Below are 18,971 nucleotides of genomic sequence, written 5' to 3'. Positions count from 1 at the left end.
AAAATAGTGCAACTCAATTAGATATGCATGTATGCCAAATATCGAGTTGCTATCTTCAATATTGCAAAATTTGACCTTTGACCTATACCTTGACCTTGAAGGATGACCTTGACCTTTCAACAATCAAAATTTGCAGCTCCCTGAGAAACGCATGCATGCCAAACATCTTGTTCCTATCTTAGATATTGCAAAATTTAACCTTGACCTTTGACCTTGAAGGATGACCGTGACCTTTCACCATTCAAAATTTCCAGCGCCATCAGATACACATTCATGCCAAATATCTAGTTGCTACTCAATATTGCAAAAGTTATGACCAATGTTTAAGTTTTCGGACGGACGGACAGACGCCATATATGACGCCATATATTTGACCTTTGACCTAGAAATGTGCAGCTACATGAGATACATATGCATTTCAAATATCAAGTTCCTATCTTCAAGCTTGCAAAATGTATCACCAATGTTTAATTTTTCGGACGGTCGCACAGACTGACGAACAATTCAACTGCTACGGAAAAAAAAAAAAAAAAATATTGGGGGGGGGGGGGAATTCTGGGGCGTTGGGGATGCTTTGGGTGGAATCCATTATGGTATGTCAGGTAAGTGTTGTTTTGTCAAAGTATGAATCAAATCTGATCGTAAATAAAGTAGTTATGGCAATTTAAGCAAAATGTATTTATTTGACCTTGGGAATCAAGGTCATTCATAGGTCAAGGTCAAAATCAACTTGCCAGGTACAGTACCATCATGATAATAAGAAAGTATTTGAAGTTTTAAAGCAATAACATTGATACTTTAGAATAAAGTGCATGTAAACACAAAATTTAACAATTTTTTTCAAAGTTACTAAGTCAAAAAAGGGCCATTATTCAGTCAAAATGCCAACCAGAGTTATGCAACTTGTTTTGTACAGTCCCCTTATGATTGTTAGCGAGTGTTCCAAGTCTGAAAGCAATAGCTTTGATACTTAAGGAGTAAAATGGACCGAAACACAAACCTTAACCAAATTGTCAATTTTCTTAGTATAAAAGCGGCCATTATTTTGTGACAATGCCAGTCAGAGTTACATTACTTTGCCTGCATAGTCCCCTTATTATAGTTAGTAAGTGTTGCAAGTATGAAGGCAATAGCTTTGATACTTTAAGAATAAAGTGGACCTAAACACAAAACCTAACCAAATTTTCAATTTTCTTAGTATAAAAAGGGGCATAGCGCTAAAAATAAAGCTGACAGAATTATGCACCTTTATACTGTTGCCATAAAGAAATATTCCAAGTTTGAGTTAATTATCTTTGATGCTGTTAAAGTTATTTGACTTAATAACAAACTTTAGCCAACGCCGACGCCAACGCCGGGGCGAGTAGTATTGTTCTCATTTTTCTTCGAAAAGTCGATCTAACAAACGATACAAACACTACCATTAAAACCGCGACAATTATTACTCCCACAGCTTAAACACTAAATCTTCAACCATTATCACCACTACGCCCAAACCATCACCACTACCACAACTTACCAAAATACCACGTTCCGAAACATGAGCCTATTCGTTCGAAACGCTACTGTTTACCGGTACTTATACGTGCACACCGCACCGGGCTTTGATAAGTATACGCCCTGGAGTTCAAAATATACTATATATTTTCCCTATATAAATCAACTTTAATCGAAAATAAAAGCATTTTGCACATAGAACCGCGCCCCCCCCCCCCCCCAAACCAAAGGCCGTTTTAAGCGATAGCTTTGTATGCAATAAAAAGATATGTCATACACAAAGAATTAAAATGGAATGTTTTTTGCAACTTTTATCCGGCCGTTTTCTATTGGAATATAACCTTTTTCTATGCATTGTTTTTACTTTAGTCTCTAACTTTATCATATTTCAGGGGTTTGGTATTGCACACCTATTTATGCCCTATCACTATCTCCAAAAGATAAAAACATAACAAAAGTTTAAAGTGTAAAGTGCCTTCGAGTAAACTATGATATTTTTTTAGACGGTACAGCCCTACATGACACGATTATCTTGTATAATGTAACCTGGTTATTAGCCTAATTATATACCGCAAAAATTACCATTCGACAGAAGCTTTATGAGCAATCCCCTGTCTGAGTTACTGGTAAATGTATTGAACATTCATCTGGGACGTATTATCAATACACAATACATGTATACCGCATGCGGTTGTCATAGAAAATGAGTCAAGAAACGCGAGCATCAATTGCATTAACTATATCTAGATAATCAACTAGTTTATCCGGCAAATCGGAATTAACCATGCTGTTCGCTTTTTACACAACTGAATGATAGGATTGTTATTAGCAAAGTTGATCTTTAAAATAAGTATTCCAATATATACATATGTGTATATATATATATATATATATATATATATATATATATATATATATATATATATATATATATATATATATATATATATATATATATATATATATATATATTATATATGTATGCAGAGGACAATTTTGTTTTATATTGAATTCGAAATCACAAACACTGTAACGAGCAATCATTTCCATGTGCTATTACGCCATTTGTGTTATACGCTATTTGTGTTATACGCTATTTGTGTTCTACGCTATCGTGTTCTACGCTATTGCTTGCTGTGCGATGTGTGCCATACGCTATATGTGTTATACGCTATTTGTTCTAGCGTTACGTGTGTAAAACCCTACGTGTGTTGTACGCTTTATGTGTTATACGCTATTTGTGCTAAACGTTTTTGTTTTGTTTTACATGCGACTATCCCATTGCGGATTTGGTTCAATGTTCCTATTTAATATTGATGATTGTTTACATCCTTAACAAATCTATATTGATGCACACTGTTTAAAGTTTGAAATTATGAGTATGCCATATTATACATACAAATATTAATACATTTACATTGTATAACATTCAATAAATCATAGTTCGTTCCGGGATCAGACAAAGTGTATTTTAATGCACATTTCATTATCGGCTTTTTGTCTGGATCAGCTTGGATCATGTAATTGTAAATCGTTAGGATCCGAAACATTGAAATGATTGTTTAATTAAGTCACAATCAATGTCAGGTTGGAATTCAGCTAGCTATAAATTGTAAAATACAATACAATATTAATATCGTTACTATTGATTCAAAATATCGTTACTATTGATTCAAAATATCGTTACTATTTATTCAAAATAATGCAAATATTAATTATAAATCCTCGTTAAAATCATAAACATGATATATCAAGTTTGCTCTGGGAATATGCAATATAGATAAAACAAGTGTGAGAGAGAAATAGTAGGAGAGATAAATTAAGATAGATTATAAAAGAAAACACAACGAGGCAAAATTTTATAAACACATAATATAACGTGTCATATGACATACAAATGAGTTTACCGACATACCGCACATATAGGAATCAAACTAGCGTCCGATAAACAAAACAACTTGCGAATATGGCGATACTTATATCATCTTACAGAAGAGCCCTATTTTCCGCCAGCGATTTGTTTGCCTGCTTCATAAAGTGCCAATAAATGACATTTTCTAAAGTGGGGAACAAATACAAAATTCCAAAATTAAGTACATTGTCTGAAACAAATACAATTAGCACTTATAATGAACATTTCAGAAAAAAATGCACGTACACGAATATTAAGATAGTTTAATGAACAAAGCGATTTAAAAGACACTTTTTTCCAAATCTGAAGTTTTCACGACGCGAATGTTCCCCATTTCAGTTTTTCTCGTGCTAAATTTCTCAAATGGCACGTAGCCGGTACTTACCAAATAGGGAAATAAATTGCTGTCCGGAGTACATGAATGCATGCAATGAAACACCGTCATATTCCGTTTTCAATAAATTTTATGGGGTATTTGAGCGAACGTCGGATATTGAAGATAGTTATACATCAACAATACATTCATACATGCGTATCAGGCAGGACATTTACCGCTTTTATGAACTGTTACGTTTAAGGTTAGTATTTTCCTTGCGAAAAAACAGTTTAAACGGAAAATGACATCCCTGTTTAGGCTCTGTGGACTGTACAGGCTAACCGGGAACGACACTTTACGCATATGCAATAAACCCCGTCTTCAAAATGTAAATTTCATTAAACTGTGAAGAAGACTCGGACAAAATAACCTACTTACGCTGCTAAAGTCACATGGTATTCAAAACGTTTCATTTTCCCAGCCCAGCGATAAATTTAAGCCGATATACCAAAACGTTAACACTTATTAGTTGCAGGACCAAACGGTGTACCCATTAGTCTTTTGAACAAATCTGCACAAAATAGTAGATATTTTTCCAAAAGCGTACATGTTTTTTCTACATGAATACGTATTCTACTGTACATGCGAAAAGTATGTGTCATTGTACACATTTCTTTGTTTCCCTTGATTTTCTGATACCAATTCGTCTGAACATGTGTACTAATGGTTACCTTATCGATCTACACTCTATTGTGTATTGATTTCCCCTGCCTATAATACTCGAAAGAGCGGTTTTCAGTAAACAGAAAGAGAAAGATATAGATAGATATTATACACATGCTTAAACCGATTAACCGCTTGATTTACCATGACCAACGTAGAGAAAAAGGTGAGTGGTCGCTGAACGGACAGGTAAATTTCGATGGATGATCTCGTAAGTTTATAAACACCTTGTTCTATTAGTTTACAATATGTGCACACATTAGCAGTTTTTTAGCGACTTTGAACGTTTTGTATTAGGTTTAGTATCCTTTTATATTCTGTTAAATACGCCGATGTAAGACTACATACAATGTTAAGTAAGCATAATGTTTCTTTTGGTAAAACAATTGTTTCACGAACATGTACACTTTTTCATCAAAGTATTTTGTAGCATACACACACATATACTCGCAAACTGCAAGGACGACTATCACGTTGCGCGTAATCACTAACATTCACTATAACACCACTTATACAATGACGGTGAGTGGGTTAGCATAAGCTCTAACCTTTTGTACTGCGACTACCGATGCATGCAAACATCTGCCGCAGGGTAAATGTGTGTGAATGTCAGAGTTTATTTGCAGGTCATCGCTGCGTCTTCACGACTACTTGGCCTGCCCCTGTGACCTTTCAGTGAAAAATATTTTAATTTTGAACCAAAGTCGGTCAAATTTAACCCAACTGCTTGGGTTTTCGCCAAAGGTTTAATAATAATATTATTATCAATAATATTAGTATTTTCAATACAAATACACCAGTGCACGGTGGCCAATCAGACCTTCTCGTTCACTGGTATTAACAAAAAAGGAGAATTATATTACAATAATAAAAAATGAAAATTATTAGATCCTTTATTATATGAAATAGATACATGATATGTATATATTTCGTTAATTGTATAAATTTTGTCCTATTATAACCATAATTAGTATTGCTATCATCATCATCATCATCATCATTTACTCCAGCATCATTATCATGACTAAAATTAACATAACCATCATTCTCATCATTACCATTAGTATCACCACCAATATTATTATCATTATTACAATTTAAGAATTTATGTTTATAGTGTGTTTACTGAATTGAGTGTTACTTAATTGAGCTCTTCGCCCCAGTGGAGGTCTTATTGGGGGTTCGAGCGGGATACAGGAAACGTCCTGCTTCAAGAGGCGTTCCATGTTATTTTTAGTGCCCGTAATAGAGCACCGATACACTACATCCCCGTTTAACGTCCCTCGCGGAAGACATCCGTAGGGTAAATCGAGCTTTTGAGACTATAACTACTACTACTACTACTACTTCTACTGCTGCTGCTGCTGCTGCTGCTGCTGCTGCTACTTCTACTTCTACTACCACTACTACTACTACTACTACAACTACTACTACTAATACTACTACTACTACTACTACTACTACTACTACTACTACTACTACTACTACTACTACTACTACGACTACTACTACTACTACTACTACTTCGACTGCTACTACTACTAGTGAAATAAAGTAAATGCGAACGATTCAATTCATTTTTAGGGCTTAATGCATCTTTATGACATAAAAGGTCTTTTTGAGTACCAGACCCGACCAACATTTACCAAGGAGGAGCCGAGAATGTCGGTATTTACGGATCCTGTTATATCCCTATGAAACGACGTTTCAGTGAAATAGCGTTTCATCAAGCAAATCGTAAATTCATCTTACATAAATTTCATACATAAATATACGACTGAGTAAGGGCAACCGTAAATTAACGTAAACAAACGTAAATGGCGGTCGTTTTCCTCGTCGACGATGAAAGAAGACGCAACGTACCGATTCCAAGGCTGTTTAGAAAGAGAATAGTTCTCGAAAACCTAAGAGATGAGGACATTGTATCCAGATATCGTTTAAGTAGGGGCGGTATAGAGCGTTTGGTGGTTTTGATTGGGGAAGAAATAGCACCAACTTGCCGGCGATCTCATGCTATTGATCCCGTCACACAGGTATGTAAAAAGGGCGAAGAAACTTTTGATTTACGCAATTATAGTTATAACATTGTATTTATGTTCAAACAACAAGTAAAATTTAACCTCACACCTTTAGAGTAGTTGCCCTTTACAAGTTTGTTTACAGAGCAATTGACAACACACATTCAATCGCAAAACAATCAAACGATGACTTTTTATGTTAATAAAAAAAAGCTTATATTGATAATTAGGTTATCTTAAATTGTGCTGGTGCTTAATCATAATTAATGTTTTACTCATTTTATATTCGTAAAATATTCGCCAAGCTGAGCGTTGTAAAAGCAAATACTATCAAACCTCTACCACAGTTATTGCTTGCTCAAGGATCAATAACCATCACTGACACTCGATAATAAAACCGTCCACTCTTTGTTGGCCAACGCAGTGTGTAGTAGACACTATATATCAGGTTTAGTTTTGTTCGTTTCGACCTCAAAGGTCGAAATGGAACTTACCGGATTATGCTGCTTTCTGCTTATGCACTTTAGGGGCAAATACTACTGTTCTTATTCAACGGGGTTATTTTTTGTCATTCAAATGAGAGGGGCTTTTTTTCAAAATTCTAATATTCAAGTTAACATAACAGTAACATTTGTTTGTACCTAGCGGATAGTAAGGTATTGGATAAAATGCTAAGTAGGAGGAGGGGGAGTGGGGCGTCACGGAATGCACATAAGACTGCTTATCTGAAGTGTTGGTCTGGCAGTATCAACTTGTTTTATGACTTTAAGAACGCACGATGTTTGGATACAGGGGTGATATATTTTTGAATACCCCTTGGTTCAGCAACAGTAAAACAAATTTAACACTTTAAAAGCTGAACATTCGGTATAACGTTGTCTAGGCACCGTTATGTAAGTTTTCATATCAACTGAAAAACATGTGTGAATAAATTAAAGTGACACAGAGAATGTTGACATCCGCCATAATGATATATGATAGCTGTGATACATGTACATGAAAACGTATGCAACTGTGGCTGTTTATACGAACTTAATTTTCGCTGCATTAAAATTAATGCCTCGATCTGCAAAGCACAACGCTCAGACACGCTTAATTTAAAAACTTATCCCCTTGTTCTCAAATCATGATAAGTGTTACTAAAATCACAGTATTTCCTCTATTGATTATCACGATTCATGATTGTGCAAGCAATTTTATGCCGAACAGTTTAAATTGAGTATATCAGCGATAAACCCCTATTCGCAAATTAGAACAAGAAGTGGGTATAACAGAGATACACAACTTTTAACACAATATTACATGTTCACATGTGACACCTAAACGGGTTCAAACTATTCTTTTTAAATGAATACAGTTCTCCAACATCAAACTGGTGCGTTATTTTGTGCATGAATAGCTGATAACACAATTACCTTGAATATATTAGTTGCTCGTCGGTTTAATCTGCATGCATGTAAATAGAGTTCACAGTCAAGTATAAGTGAAAGGAAAATTCTTGTAAACAATAATACAGTCGAGGAAAAGTGCTAAGGCTAATCCGGAATAATACTAAACGCACAATATTTCAGCCCAGTTTTTTTTAAAAGACCGGTTCACATACCTTAAACTTATTCAAATTAGCTTAAAAGATAATGAAAAACAAATCAAGTGAATCGCGATTTCTGCATTAAGTACATGTTTAACTTATTTGAGCACAACCTGCTCATGGTGAGTTTTTGTGATCGCCTTGTGCCCGTCGTGCGTCGTCCGTCGTGCCTTGTCCTTCGTGCGTCATGCATCGTCCGTCGTGCGCCGTGCTTCGTCCGTCGTGCGTCGTCCGTCATGCTTCGTGCGTCCTCCGTCGTGCATCGTGCGTCGTGCGTGGTATGTCGTCCGTCATGCGTCGTCAACATTTAGCTTATTAAAACTATAGTAGCCACATTAATTGTCCAATCTTCATGACAATTTGTCAGAACATGTGGCCCAATAATATCTAGGACGAAATTGAAAATGGTTCCGATTGGTTTATGTCCGCCAGGAGGCCGGGCATTTTTTCTTATAATTCTATAGTTAAACCGTTTTTACACTATAGAAGTCACATGTAATGTCTAATCACCATGACCCTGAGTCACAACATGTGTTTTTATTACGTATTGGATGAGTAAAAAGATGTAACGGTCTGTTAAAAATGGTCGCCAGGGTAGTCCATTTGTCATTTTGTGGTTATAGTTTAACCTTGTAACCTTGTTAACACTCTAGAAGTCACATAGTAAGTCCAATTTTTTTTTTAACTTTTTGAGAACATTTGGTGAAATGACAGCTCGGCTGACTTCGAAAATGTTAATGGTTCGTAAACAAAAATGGCCTCCTTGGCTCGCGGCACTTTTCGGGCGAGTTCGCAAATTTTACGTTTTGCTGATAAAATTTTGCTGCCAAGTATTTTGTCAGTTTGCCTTATATGGCTTTATTGATAACTTGTTGACTCTATATAAGTCACATTATATACAGTTAATTGTCGCGTAGTACGGGATATAAACGTTGTTGGAATGTGGCAAATGCCTTGGATTATATTGGCTTTCATTTTCGTTCTGTTTTCATTTATTTACTACGTACGATTAAATTTGTAACATCTTTTAGTATGTTAATCGATACACTGAAAGTTGGGAGAAATGCGGAATAATGGACCTAGACATAAACTGGATTATTTTGAGGAGTAATCCATCTGCACAGTTGTAGGTGTGTGTAAAGTAAACATGATGTTATGTTTTATAATTCGTTGAACATAATTTATATATGTGTATTAAGGTATGAAATTGCAGGCTGCCTTTAGTTGGCCTTATACTCACACCTACTTCTCAAAAATATAACAAATTAAGAAAAGAAATTTCAGTAACATTGCGTATCCCAGCCGCATGTGTCCTTATTGTTGTATGTTATACTTCCTTATGGATTTCTAGGGTGACTATAAAAATGAATGCGACCCCTCATCAAATGATATTGCTACAAGATTACTGCGTTTGAACAGTTAAAAACACATTTTGTCCTTAATTACAATAAATGAATAGTGTTGTATATTCATTAGAACGTTGTTTTAACAACAAAACAGGATTGCAAATGGAAAGCTATTTAAGTATTAAAATAATTAATTTTCATTAACCAATATTTTTAAGAACATACGAAAAACGTATACTGTTTGACAACATAATGTCATGAGATGACATAAATTATTGTAACGATTATACTTCATGTAACAAACAATTTTACGAATACTTTTTATTTACGCGAGTGCTGTTTATAATATTAAATGGAGAAACAATGTTTGATATAGACCCTCAATTGTTTCAAAGGCCTTTGCGATTGCGAATAATTTCTCGTAAGAGAGAGGAGAAACGACAGAGGTTATTAACCTTTGCTACACAAGATATCAACTGGGAAATGAGAAGTACACCAGCCAGGACTGTAGGACAAAAGACTAGACAGCGAATATGGAGGTGATAAAGAAAATGAATGACACCACAGGAAGCAATAAGAAGGCCAACAACAACCCAGAACCCTAAACAAAGTCCAGTCATCATAATGTTAATGTTACAGAAAAGCTTACCTAAACGTCCGGGACTATCAAACTGCAGCAAACTATATAATCTCCCGAATCGATAAGACCCTAGTATTCTTCAGAACGTTTCATGACCCAAAGAGGACGACGCAAATCCGTCCATACTTAAGGTGCAGATGTAACGTGCGGTTTGCAGTCTGAAGACGGTGCAATAACGATATTGGACAAAGTCCTTTCAGAGCTGATTAAGCAAGAATGATATAAAACGAATGCAGCTATGACGGAACTATGCCAAAAGACCTGGGAGTAGAGGAAGTGGGCTAGAACGTCAACCCATCCTTTCTTTAACCCCTTAAAATTGATGCCTCAAAGTAATGCTTATAATTACCGAATCATTAGCTCCGTCAGTAATCCCGGCAATTTCATGCTACGCATCATCCTCAACCGATTGATCATTAATGCCGAGAAACAGCCGCAAGAATAGCAGAATGGATTGAGAGCTATGCGGAGGACAGTAGAACAAATCGTTTACTGCAGAGTCAATATTGAAAATGAACGTGATCTCGTCCTCAACTTCGTAAACGTTAAGAGAGCTTCGACCGCATGTGGCATGATGATATATGGCAGATTCTGAGAGGGTTCAACATTGACAAAGTGCTAGCCACAGCAATCCAATAAAGGAAAGGCCAGCGCAGTACTTGCCAATGAACAGATGTGTGACCACTTCAGGACATCAGTGGGCGTCCGCCCGCCTTCATGTTTGACATTTGCTTGAACGTATCAGACAGGAGACGTTCCAAAACTTTCAACTCCATTGTCAATTGCTGATAACCTCGACCTAAGCGGTGGCACAAACAATAAACTCAAAACCTTCATCAACATAATCTATGAATGCGCAGGAACATGCGGGATAAAGGTCAGTGCGGGTATAAACAGTTCATAGCGAGTATCACTAACAATACCAGTGCGGACACCAGCGTAAACGACGGGAAGCTGGAAGAACTTACTAGCTTCAAGAACTAACTCTTAGAAGTAACCCTGTCCAACGATGATACCAGTTACCCTCAGTACCGTATCAGAATTGCTATGGCAACTGCAACGATGAAAACACATATTGTAGGCAGGTAGTTCCATGATCATCCAAACCAAATTCAGACTGTACGATTGTCGCCATCTTATTGAACGGCAGCGAGACCATGTCGCTTCCTGAGGATACATATCGCAGGATATAGGCATTTTACCACAACCGCATCACCAGGACAACCAAAAAAATCAACACAACCACCACCACTGCAACTACAACCACCACTTCCACCAAAACTTTAGCCACCACATCTATCGCCTTTTCCCTCACTACCATCACTCCCGACGCTGCCGTAAAATCTACTACTGCCGACAAAACAACCGTTACCAAAACAACCACAATTTCCATAACTACAACCAATGCAACCACTGTCATTATGTCATTACTACCACTATAACAAACAATACAAACACTATCATTGCAACCACGACAATAACCACTACCAAAACGTAAACACTAAATATTTCAACCGCTATCACCACTACCGCTAACACCACCACACCACCACTACCAGAACTTCAAAAACTACCACGTTCCGAACCACACACTTATTCGTTCGAAACGCTGCAATTTACTGGGAGTAACAAGTTCAACCCGCACCAGGCATTGAAAGTATACGCCCTGGATATTGGCAGCATTCCATACCGCAAAGGGTATTATTTGACAGGTATTAACGTCTTAAATACTTAACCGTTAACTGAACTATTTATTACAGAACCAGGATTCCGTACTTTAATTTTTATTCAACTGATCACGCAATTTATGACGTATCTCATGTTACGTTATTTCTGTGACAAAACACAGTATTAGCTAGACTCTCTGGATTTAGAGACAACAATTCCGTCGTGGAAGATTTATATTCAACAGACATTAAGGTGAAAACTATAAGACTATCCGGTGAAAACATATTTTTTTCAGAAGTCCCTTTTCTTAGTATCAATATATCAGCATGGGTGGTTTGTTTTAAATGTACATATTTCAAGCTGAATTTGAAGCTAAAACATGTGAGTATTTTCTTAATTTGGGAAGATTTTGATAATGATAAGTGATACTTATAATGGTAAGTGTCAATTTGATATATACGAGTTTTGAAGCACACACACACACACCCCTTGCAATTGTGATTATGCAATTTAAGACGTATTTATATTGTATCGTATAAAACGACGTGTCTGGTTTAAGAATAATGAAGGAAGATTGAAAGTGTAATTTATTGTTGTGACAAATGTTAAAGTACTTACAAATACATGTTATGCAAAGGGATTTTAATTGACTGACATTATAATTTTAGTCATATGCACCAGAAAGCTATCTTTCACCAATCCACACACACACACGCTCTGTTCCGTGTTTGTTAAATTGAAAAAAAAAATGAATATAATCATTTCAGATTTAAAAATCTGACTATTATTAAGCGTTTAAAACGCAAAACGATTCAATAATTTAGAGAGTTCTATTGTTCTAGTAATAATATTTGAAACTAACTGGATTGCGTATATATAGTATAAAATTTCATATCATGTGCATCAGCACAGATGGCCGATTGGTGAAAGCGTGAGACAATTACTCAAATGGTCAGTAGTTCGAGCCCTGGTAAGGATAACTCTTATGTTTTCTTATTTGATACTAGTGCTTTTTGATTCTGATGTTTACATTTATCAATGTAAAGCTTCTAATGACATTTCTTCAGAAAAGTGCCAAAATCTGTTAACAAGTCTTTTAAGCACCTTAAAGTATTGTAAGACTAACTCATTATAAGACGCGTGCAGCTCGATTGTCATCACAAAATACATGAGTAAAACAACAATCATATTGCTTTCGCAACATGATCTCAAATCCGCAATTGCCCACACAATCGTTGCTTGATGTCGGCATTATCATGCCTTTCGTGTAAGAACTTTAATGTTGATGACAATGTTTTTAAAAAAAAATTATCATCGAAATTGTTCTTGTAAAATAGCAGTAGCATTTGCGACTTTGGCAACGTTTTCTGCTACCACTTATCCTACATATATGTTAAATATATATATATATATATATATATATATATATATATATATATATATATATATATATATATATATATATATATATATATATGTATGTATGTATAGTAAGTATGTTTTATGGTTAACAAGAGATGTGTTTTTCAGAAACACAATGCCCACTAATGCGCCGCTTTTTTTTTAAATCTTTGACCTGTGACCTTGAATGATGACCTTAACCTTAACCTTTCACCACTCAAAATGTGCAGCTCCATGAGATACCCATGAAAACCAAATATCAAGTTGCTATTTCTTTATAACAAAAGTTATGATACGATGGTCAAAGTTATGGAACAGAATAACGGAATGACAGAAAGACAGGCCAAAAAAATATGCCCCCGATCATTCGATCCGGGGGCATAAAAAATATGAAAATATATGTTTATTATTGTTTGACCTTGACATTGAAGGTTGACCTTGAACTTTCACCATTCAAAATGTGCAGCTCCAAGAGAAGTAAGTATGAGATTGAATGGATAATTTAAAAATATTTTTTTAATTTTGAATTTTGACATTTAAGGATGACATTGACCTTGACCTTTCACCACTCAAAATGTGCAGCTTCACGAGATACACGTGCATGCTTAATATGAAGTTGCTGTGTTCAATATTAAAAAAGTTATGATTTTTTTGGACATTTGACCTTGAAGGTTGACCTTGACCTTTCACCACTAAAAATGTGAAGCTCCACAAGAAGTAAGTAAGAGATTGAATGGAGAAATATTTTTTAATTTTTGACCTTTGACCTTGAAGGATGACCTTGACCTTTCACCACTCAAAATGTGCAGCTCCACGAGATACACATGCATGCCAAGTATGAAGTTGCTGTGTTCAATATTTAAAAAGTTATGATAAAACTTTAACGAATGTTTAAGTTTTAGGAAATAAAAATACAATGATATTTGACCTTTGACCTTGAAGTATGAACTTTACCTTTCACCACTCAAAATGAGCAGCTCCATAAGATACACATGCATGGTAAATATCAAGTTGGTATGTTTAATATTGCACAAGTTATCAAACTGTAACCAAGGTAAACGTTTTGGACAGAATGACAGACAGACAGACAGGACAAAAACAATATACACCCGATCTATTGATCCGGGGGCATAAAAAGCCTCTCGTGGCTGACAAAGTTGGAATGTACTTTGGAATGTTACAAAGGCTTAAATCGTTATGAAGTTAGTTGGTAAACAAATATTTTAAAGATTGAAAACACATGTAGTTGCTATGTCATGTGTAATGTTCATCTAAGAAATAAGATAAACTAGTTTTATTTTTTACAAGTTTATTTATTTATACCAACTAATCGAAATTGGTTCTATAGGGTTATATGGTGGAAATTAAATAAAGGAAACACCCTTTCAGGTACACTTTTGTTTCTTTAGAAGAGATTTTACAAGGATAATAATGCCGAAGCTTATATTAATTAATTGACCAAGGGTATCATCACAATACCAAAGCAAATTTATTTAGAATAATTACAAAAGACAAAACTTCTATAAGCCTGATTGTTGATTACTGCTTCTATATGTACAATATCTCTCAAATGATTCTCAAAAGATGATTTTGCAATCTCAAATAAAACAAAGTGTAGTATATTACTTTACTATAACTGTACATGTCTCGTTTATTTGCCTTAAAAAACTATCTGACTTAAACATTCAGTAAAAATACACTAAAAGCAAACACATACGAAGAAAAAACGCAATCAGATTTACTATTGGTACAATATCAGAAAAATGTACATAAAACGAGGAAATATAGGTGCATGTAATTAAACCCAACATATCAAATCATTTAGTATGATACAAATTCACATGGTCTTTAGCCCTTTGCATAATTGTAAAGCTCATTCGTATCTTTCCTTCAATAAAGAATACGGACTAGACGTTCTCCTGTTAAATAATCTGACGTTTAAATTAGTTGACTTGGAAATGTGTCTTGAATATAAAGTATTTTTTCAGCAGCAAGTGAGGGTTTCTTTCCACATTTATAAGCTGTCAAATCTATAATGTAACGGCCTAGGGACTATAGGCATATAACATTGTTAAAACATACACGTATGAAAAAATGAACATGAACGCATCATAATAAGGCAAAAACAAGAACTAAACTTCTTCTTCTCGGTCAACAATCTACAACTTCCATATACACAAGCTTTTATAAGTTGTATCGATTTCCCGATTGTCTACTGATATTCAAGCTTTGTAATATGTTCTTAGTACATTGCTATCTTATATTTTACGTAGCCTATTTATAGTATAATGTTAATTATTGCTGATCTTCAATACACGATGTGCTTTTAATTACCTTATACTTAACATTTTATTGACCATTGCCACTTGATTATTTTTTGAAAATTTAAATTGTTTGAACTCCATAGGATAAAGTTAATATACCGATATCATTTCCGGCTATGGTCAATACAGGGATCATATCTCAATAACCAATCGATTTTTTGGTTTGTAAAAAAGAGCATAACCATTTACATATATAATACTACCTATTTTGTTAAACCTAAGACAGGATCAGTACAAATAGCACAGCAAAGAGAGACGTCATCATAGAGAGGTACGCATATGCCGCCGAGCTGGTTCGGTCACAGGTGAGCGGCTTGTCAGTGAAGAAATATTCGGCGTGGTTGACGATGCCGTTGTAGTGTTCCTTCCCACACTTAGCTACCAGGGCGTCGTTGAGACAGGCCAGACGAGCATCAACAGCTCTGAGATAAACAAAGAATTCGTATAATCATCCGTAATAAACTGAAGATTTAGTATTATTAAATTTATAATGAAACGTCTAAGTGTCCGCCTTTTATAAACATGTCGGCATCATGTCAAAACTACGAAATAAATCTTTCGACTACATTTCCACATCTTTGAACAACATATTTCTAACAAACAGTAGTTCAATAAAGGCCCAGGCCGAAATTTTAATAGAGAAAGGACAATCAGGAAATGCAGGATTCGTAATGATTATCGTCAAATACATTGTCTTCCTGGATCAATTTTGTATCAGCTAATACAATTATTTCAGAAAGATATATACGAACAGCATACTATGATCTACATCATTCATCTAACGTCATAAACATGCGATATAATAACTGCTCATTAACAAAGCTAAATGAATATATAACGAGACGATTAATATATATAAAAATTATCATTCATCGTATGAAAAAATACATAATTATGTCGTTTATAGTTCCTAATCGTAACTAAAAATGTTAACAAGTTAACACAAACACACAAAGAACTGAACATCGTTGTGAGGTAACAATTGCATAGCTATTTATCCTCATGACGTGTGCCTTTGACAACGGAACATCGACCTGAATTGCTTTGACTTAATGTTTCAACTGAACTTACCCGCAGGAAACATTTTTCTCCGGAGTTGTATAATTCATGTTTACTGTGTTAAGGCAGTCCTCGAAAGTCTGGTTCTGGAGAGTGTCATAAACACAACGGGATGTTCCGAAATCTAAAGATAAACATGAACATTGCATTTTCTTTGTTCATTTTCATAAGTGAAAATTATATATATATAAATATATATATATAAATATATATATATATAAATATATATATATATATATATATATATATATATATATATATATATATATATATATTGTTTTAATTTCTATTTTTTTAAAGGTGGAACATATGGGAGTATAATATTAAAGTATTAATATAATACAATAATTTTGGTATTGAGTGATTATCTTCAGAGAAATAACATGCGTACCTTTTGGCAGCGTCGGGCAGCGTTCTTTGACAAGCATCCTAAGTGTCTCGTATTTCGGGAACATCAAACCAGGAGGCATGCCCATCTGAACCATGGCAGAGATGTTGCGAACACCGTCCACAACCAATGAGCATTCATTCTCAACTTGAGGCGTAACGCAATTGAACACCTCCGAAAATGATCTGTACAAAGGAACTTTTTAAGGTTATATGATTGTTATTTTAATAATTGCAAATTCTTAACTTCCAGTGTAACGCAACGGATCACATCCGAAAGTGATCTGAACAAAATAAATTCATATGGTTGCATGATGGTGCCTTTAATTATTGCACATGAAAAACAAAATGCAACTGCATTCAATCTAGTGTATTTATAACATACCCGCAGATTTGTTTCATCAGTTCAGGAACGTATCCAAACTTTGTTTTCGGAGTGGGGAGCTCTGAACCACCCATACTCATACTTAAGGCCAGACAATTCTGGGCATCCATACACGTCTTACCTGAAAAGTGTTGTTACTGACATGAATACATGCGTACCACATGACTTAGGGAATACACCTTGCACCAGTTGGTATCCCTGCATACCAAGCTGACTTGTGCTAGCTTATGATACGATTTAAGAAGAAATAGGCGATATCGTATTTATAGTGTATACTTCTTTATTGTTTAGTATGAATTTAACTGATACTTGTCTTCAAAAAATTTCGCCATTCGTGGGTAAAAGTGTTACCATGATATAACAAACTGTGTAGAGGACTATCATACTTAGTCTGTTACATGTCAAATACCAAACGTCGTGGTCGCAATAATTCACGTGATATTTTTAATTTTTTACACTTCAACCTTACGATAAACAAGTTACCCTATGATGGGTTCCAATAGATACCCGAGGAGCATAATTTGAACACCCTTGGAAGAAGACCGCCAAACGTACAATGCTACAAGTCTAATAACAAATTTAAAAGATGTGATAACAAGCATAAACTTGTTAATAAGATCGACGTTTTAATCAAATATGCTACACAAGAAATTTTAGAAGATGGTCGTTGAAAAATCATCAAATTAAAAATAGAAGTATTGACATGCTTTACTCTATTGTGCTTCAATAACCCCAGGATGTACTCACTAAAAACACCGGTTCCGGCTGCCTGGCTGCACATTGCCGTCATCTGTTCTGGGTCTAAGCCCTGGCCTTGCAACAGATCTGGACAACGGGACCCAAAGTCAATGAGACATCCCATTGCAGCTTGCCCCTCTGTGCTTTATAAGCAAACATATATGCGTAAACGTAAGTGTAACATGTGAGACAGAGGTTATTTAAAACAAAACATGTCCAACGATACAGCGCTCGAGTATCCTTTCGCTTTAAATTTAAAATGTAAATGTTCGACCAGTCACCTTATATATGACTCAAAGGCATTAAAAATAAAATATATGTAGCAGATTTAAAGCATATGTACACAAAAAGATGTAAGTTTGTAATTTAAAACAAGAAATGTGACAATCACAAGAAAACAGGTTGACAACTATCTACTAATAACTAACTTCGTATTCAAACACGTATGTAAGAATGGTCTTTCAGCACAATATGTCCATCCAAGCTCATCTTAATGAAAGAAAACGATTTTGTAAGTAACAAGAACACCGCATAACAGGTGCCGACGCTCGGTTGCGGATGCAGTTTCGAATAAATGAAAGCTTGTCAGATTGTTTTCATTTATTTGTTTTTAGAGGTCACAGTGACCTAGACCTTTGACCTAGTGACCCAACAATGGGTGTAGCGTGTAGAACTCATCATGGTGCATCTACATTTAACGTTTCAAAGTTGGAGGTAGAAGCACTTTGATTTCAGAGCAAAATGTAAAGGTTTTAGCACGGCGGACGCCGGAAGGCGGACGACGAGCTGGCTATGAAAATACCTCGGGTTTTCTCCGAAAACAGCCCTGCTAAAATGACATTGATCACACTGGCTCAATAAACAATACCACCCTAGATCTTCATGTCAACAAAAACATAAAATTACAACAAAATAAATTTATCAACACTTATGCTATAAAGCACACACAATTCTTCTACTTTAGAAACA

The 18,971-nt window shown here is 35.2% G+C and overlaps 1 protein-coding gene across 3 annotated transcripts in view; it reads right to left on the bottom strand.

The window, feature by feature from the left end:
• The window catches only part of LOC127834312 (uncharacterized), a 134,585-nt gene that overhangs the window by 101,590 nt on the left and 14,024 nt on the right, over positions 1-18,971 (bottom strand). For 2 of the 3 annotated variants that reach the window (XM_052360054.1, XM_052360055.1), the window contains exons 3-7: positions 18,012-18,145; positions 17,265-17,385; positions 16,884-17,065; positions 16,505-16,616; positions 14,402-15,855 (exon numbers count right to left, since the gene is read on the bottom strand). In XM_052360054.1, coding sequence (XP_052216014.1) covers positions 15,651-15,855; positions 16,505-16,616; positions 16,884-17,065; positions 17,265-17,385; positions 18,012-18,145 — 754 coding nt within the window. In that variant the 3' untranslated portion in view covers positions 14,402-15,650. Of the gene's footprint in view, positions 1-14,401; positions 15,856-16,504; positions 16,617-16,883; positions 17,066-17,264; positions 17,386-18,011; positions 18,146-18,971 lie in introns of those variants that run through there. The other variant, XR_008027869.1, reaches the window with a different exon arrangement.

This window comes from Dreissena polymorpha, chromosome 6, assembly GCF_020536995.1.
Source record: "Dreissena polymorpha isolate Duluth1 chromosome 6, UMN_Dpol_1.0, whole genome shotgun sequence".
In the NCBI taxonomy this organism is placed as follows: Eukaryota; Metazoa; Mollusca; class Bivalvia; order Myida; family Dreissenidae; genus Dreissena; species Dreissena polymorpha.
This window is presented reverse-complemented; position numbering and strand designations above follow the sequence as displayed.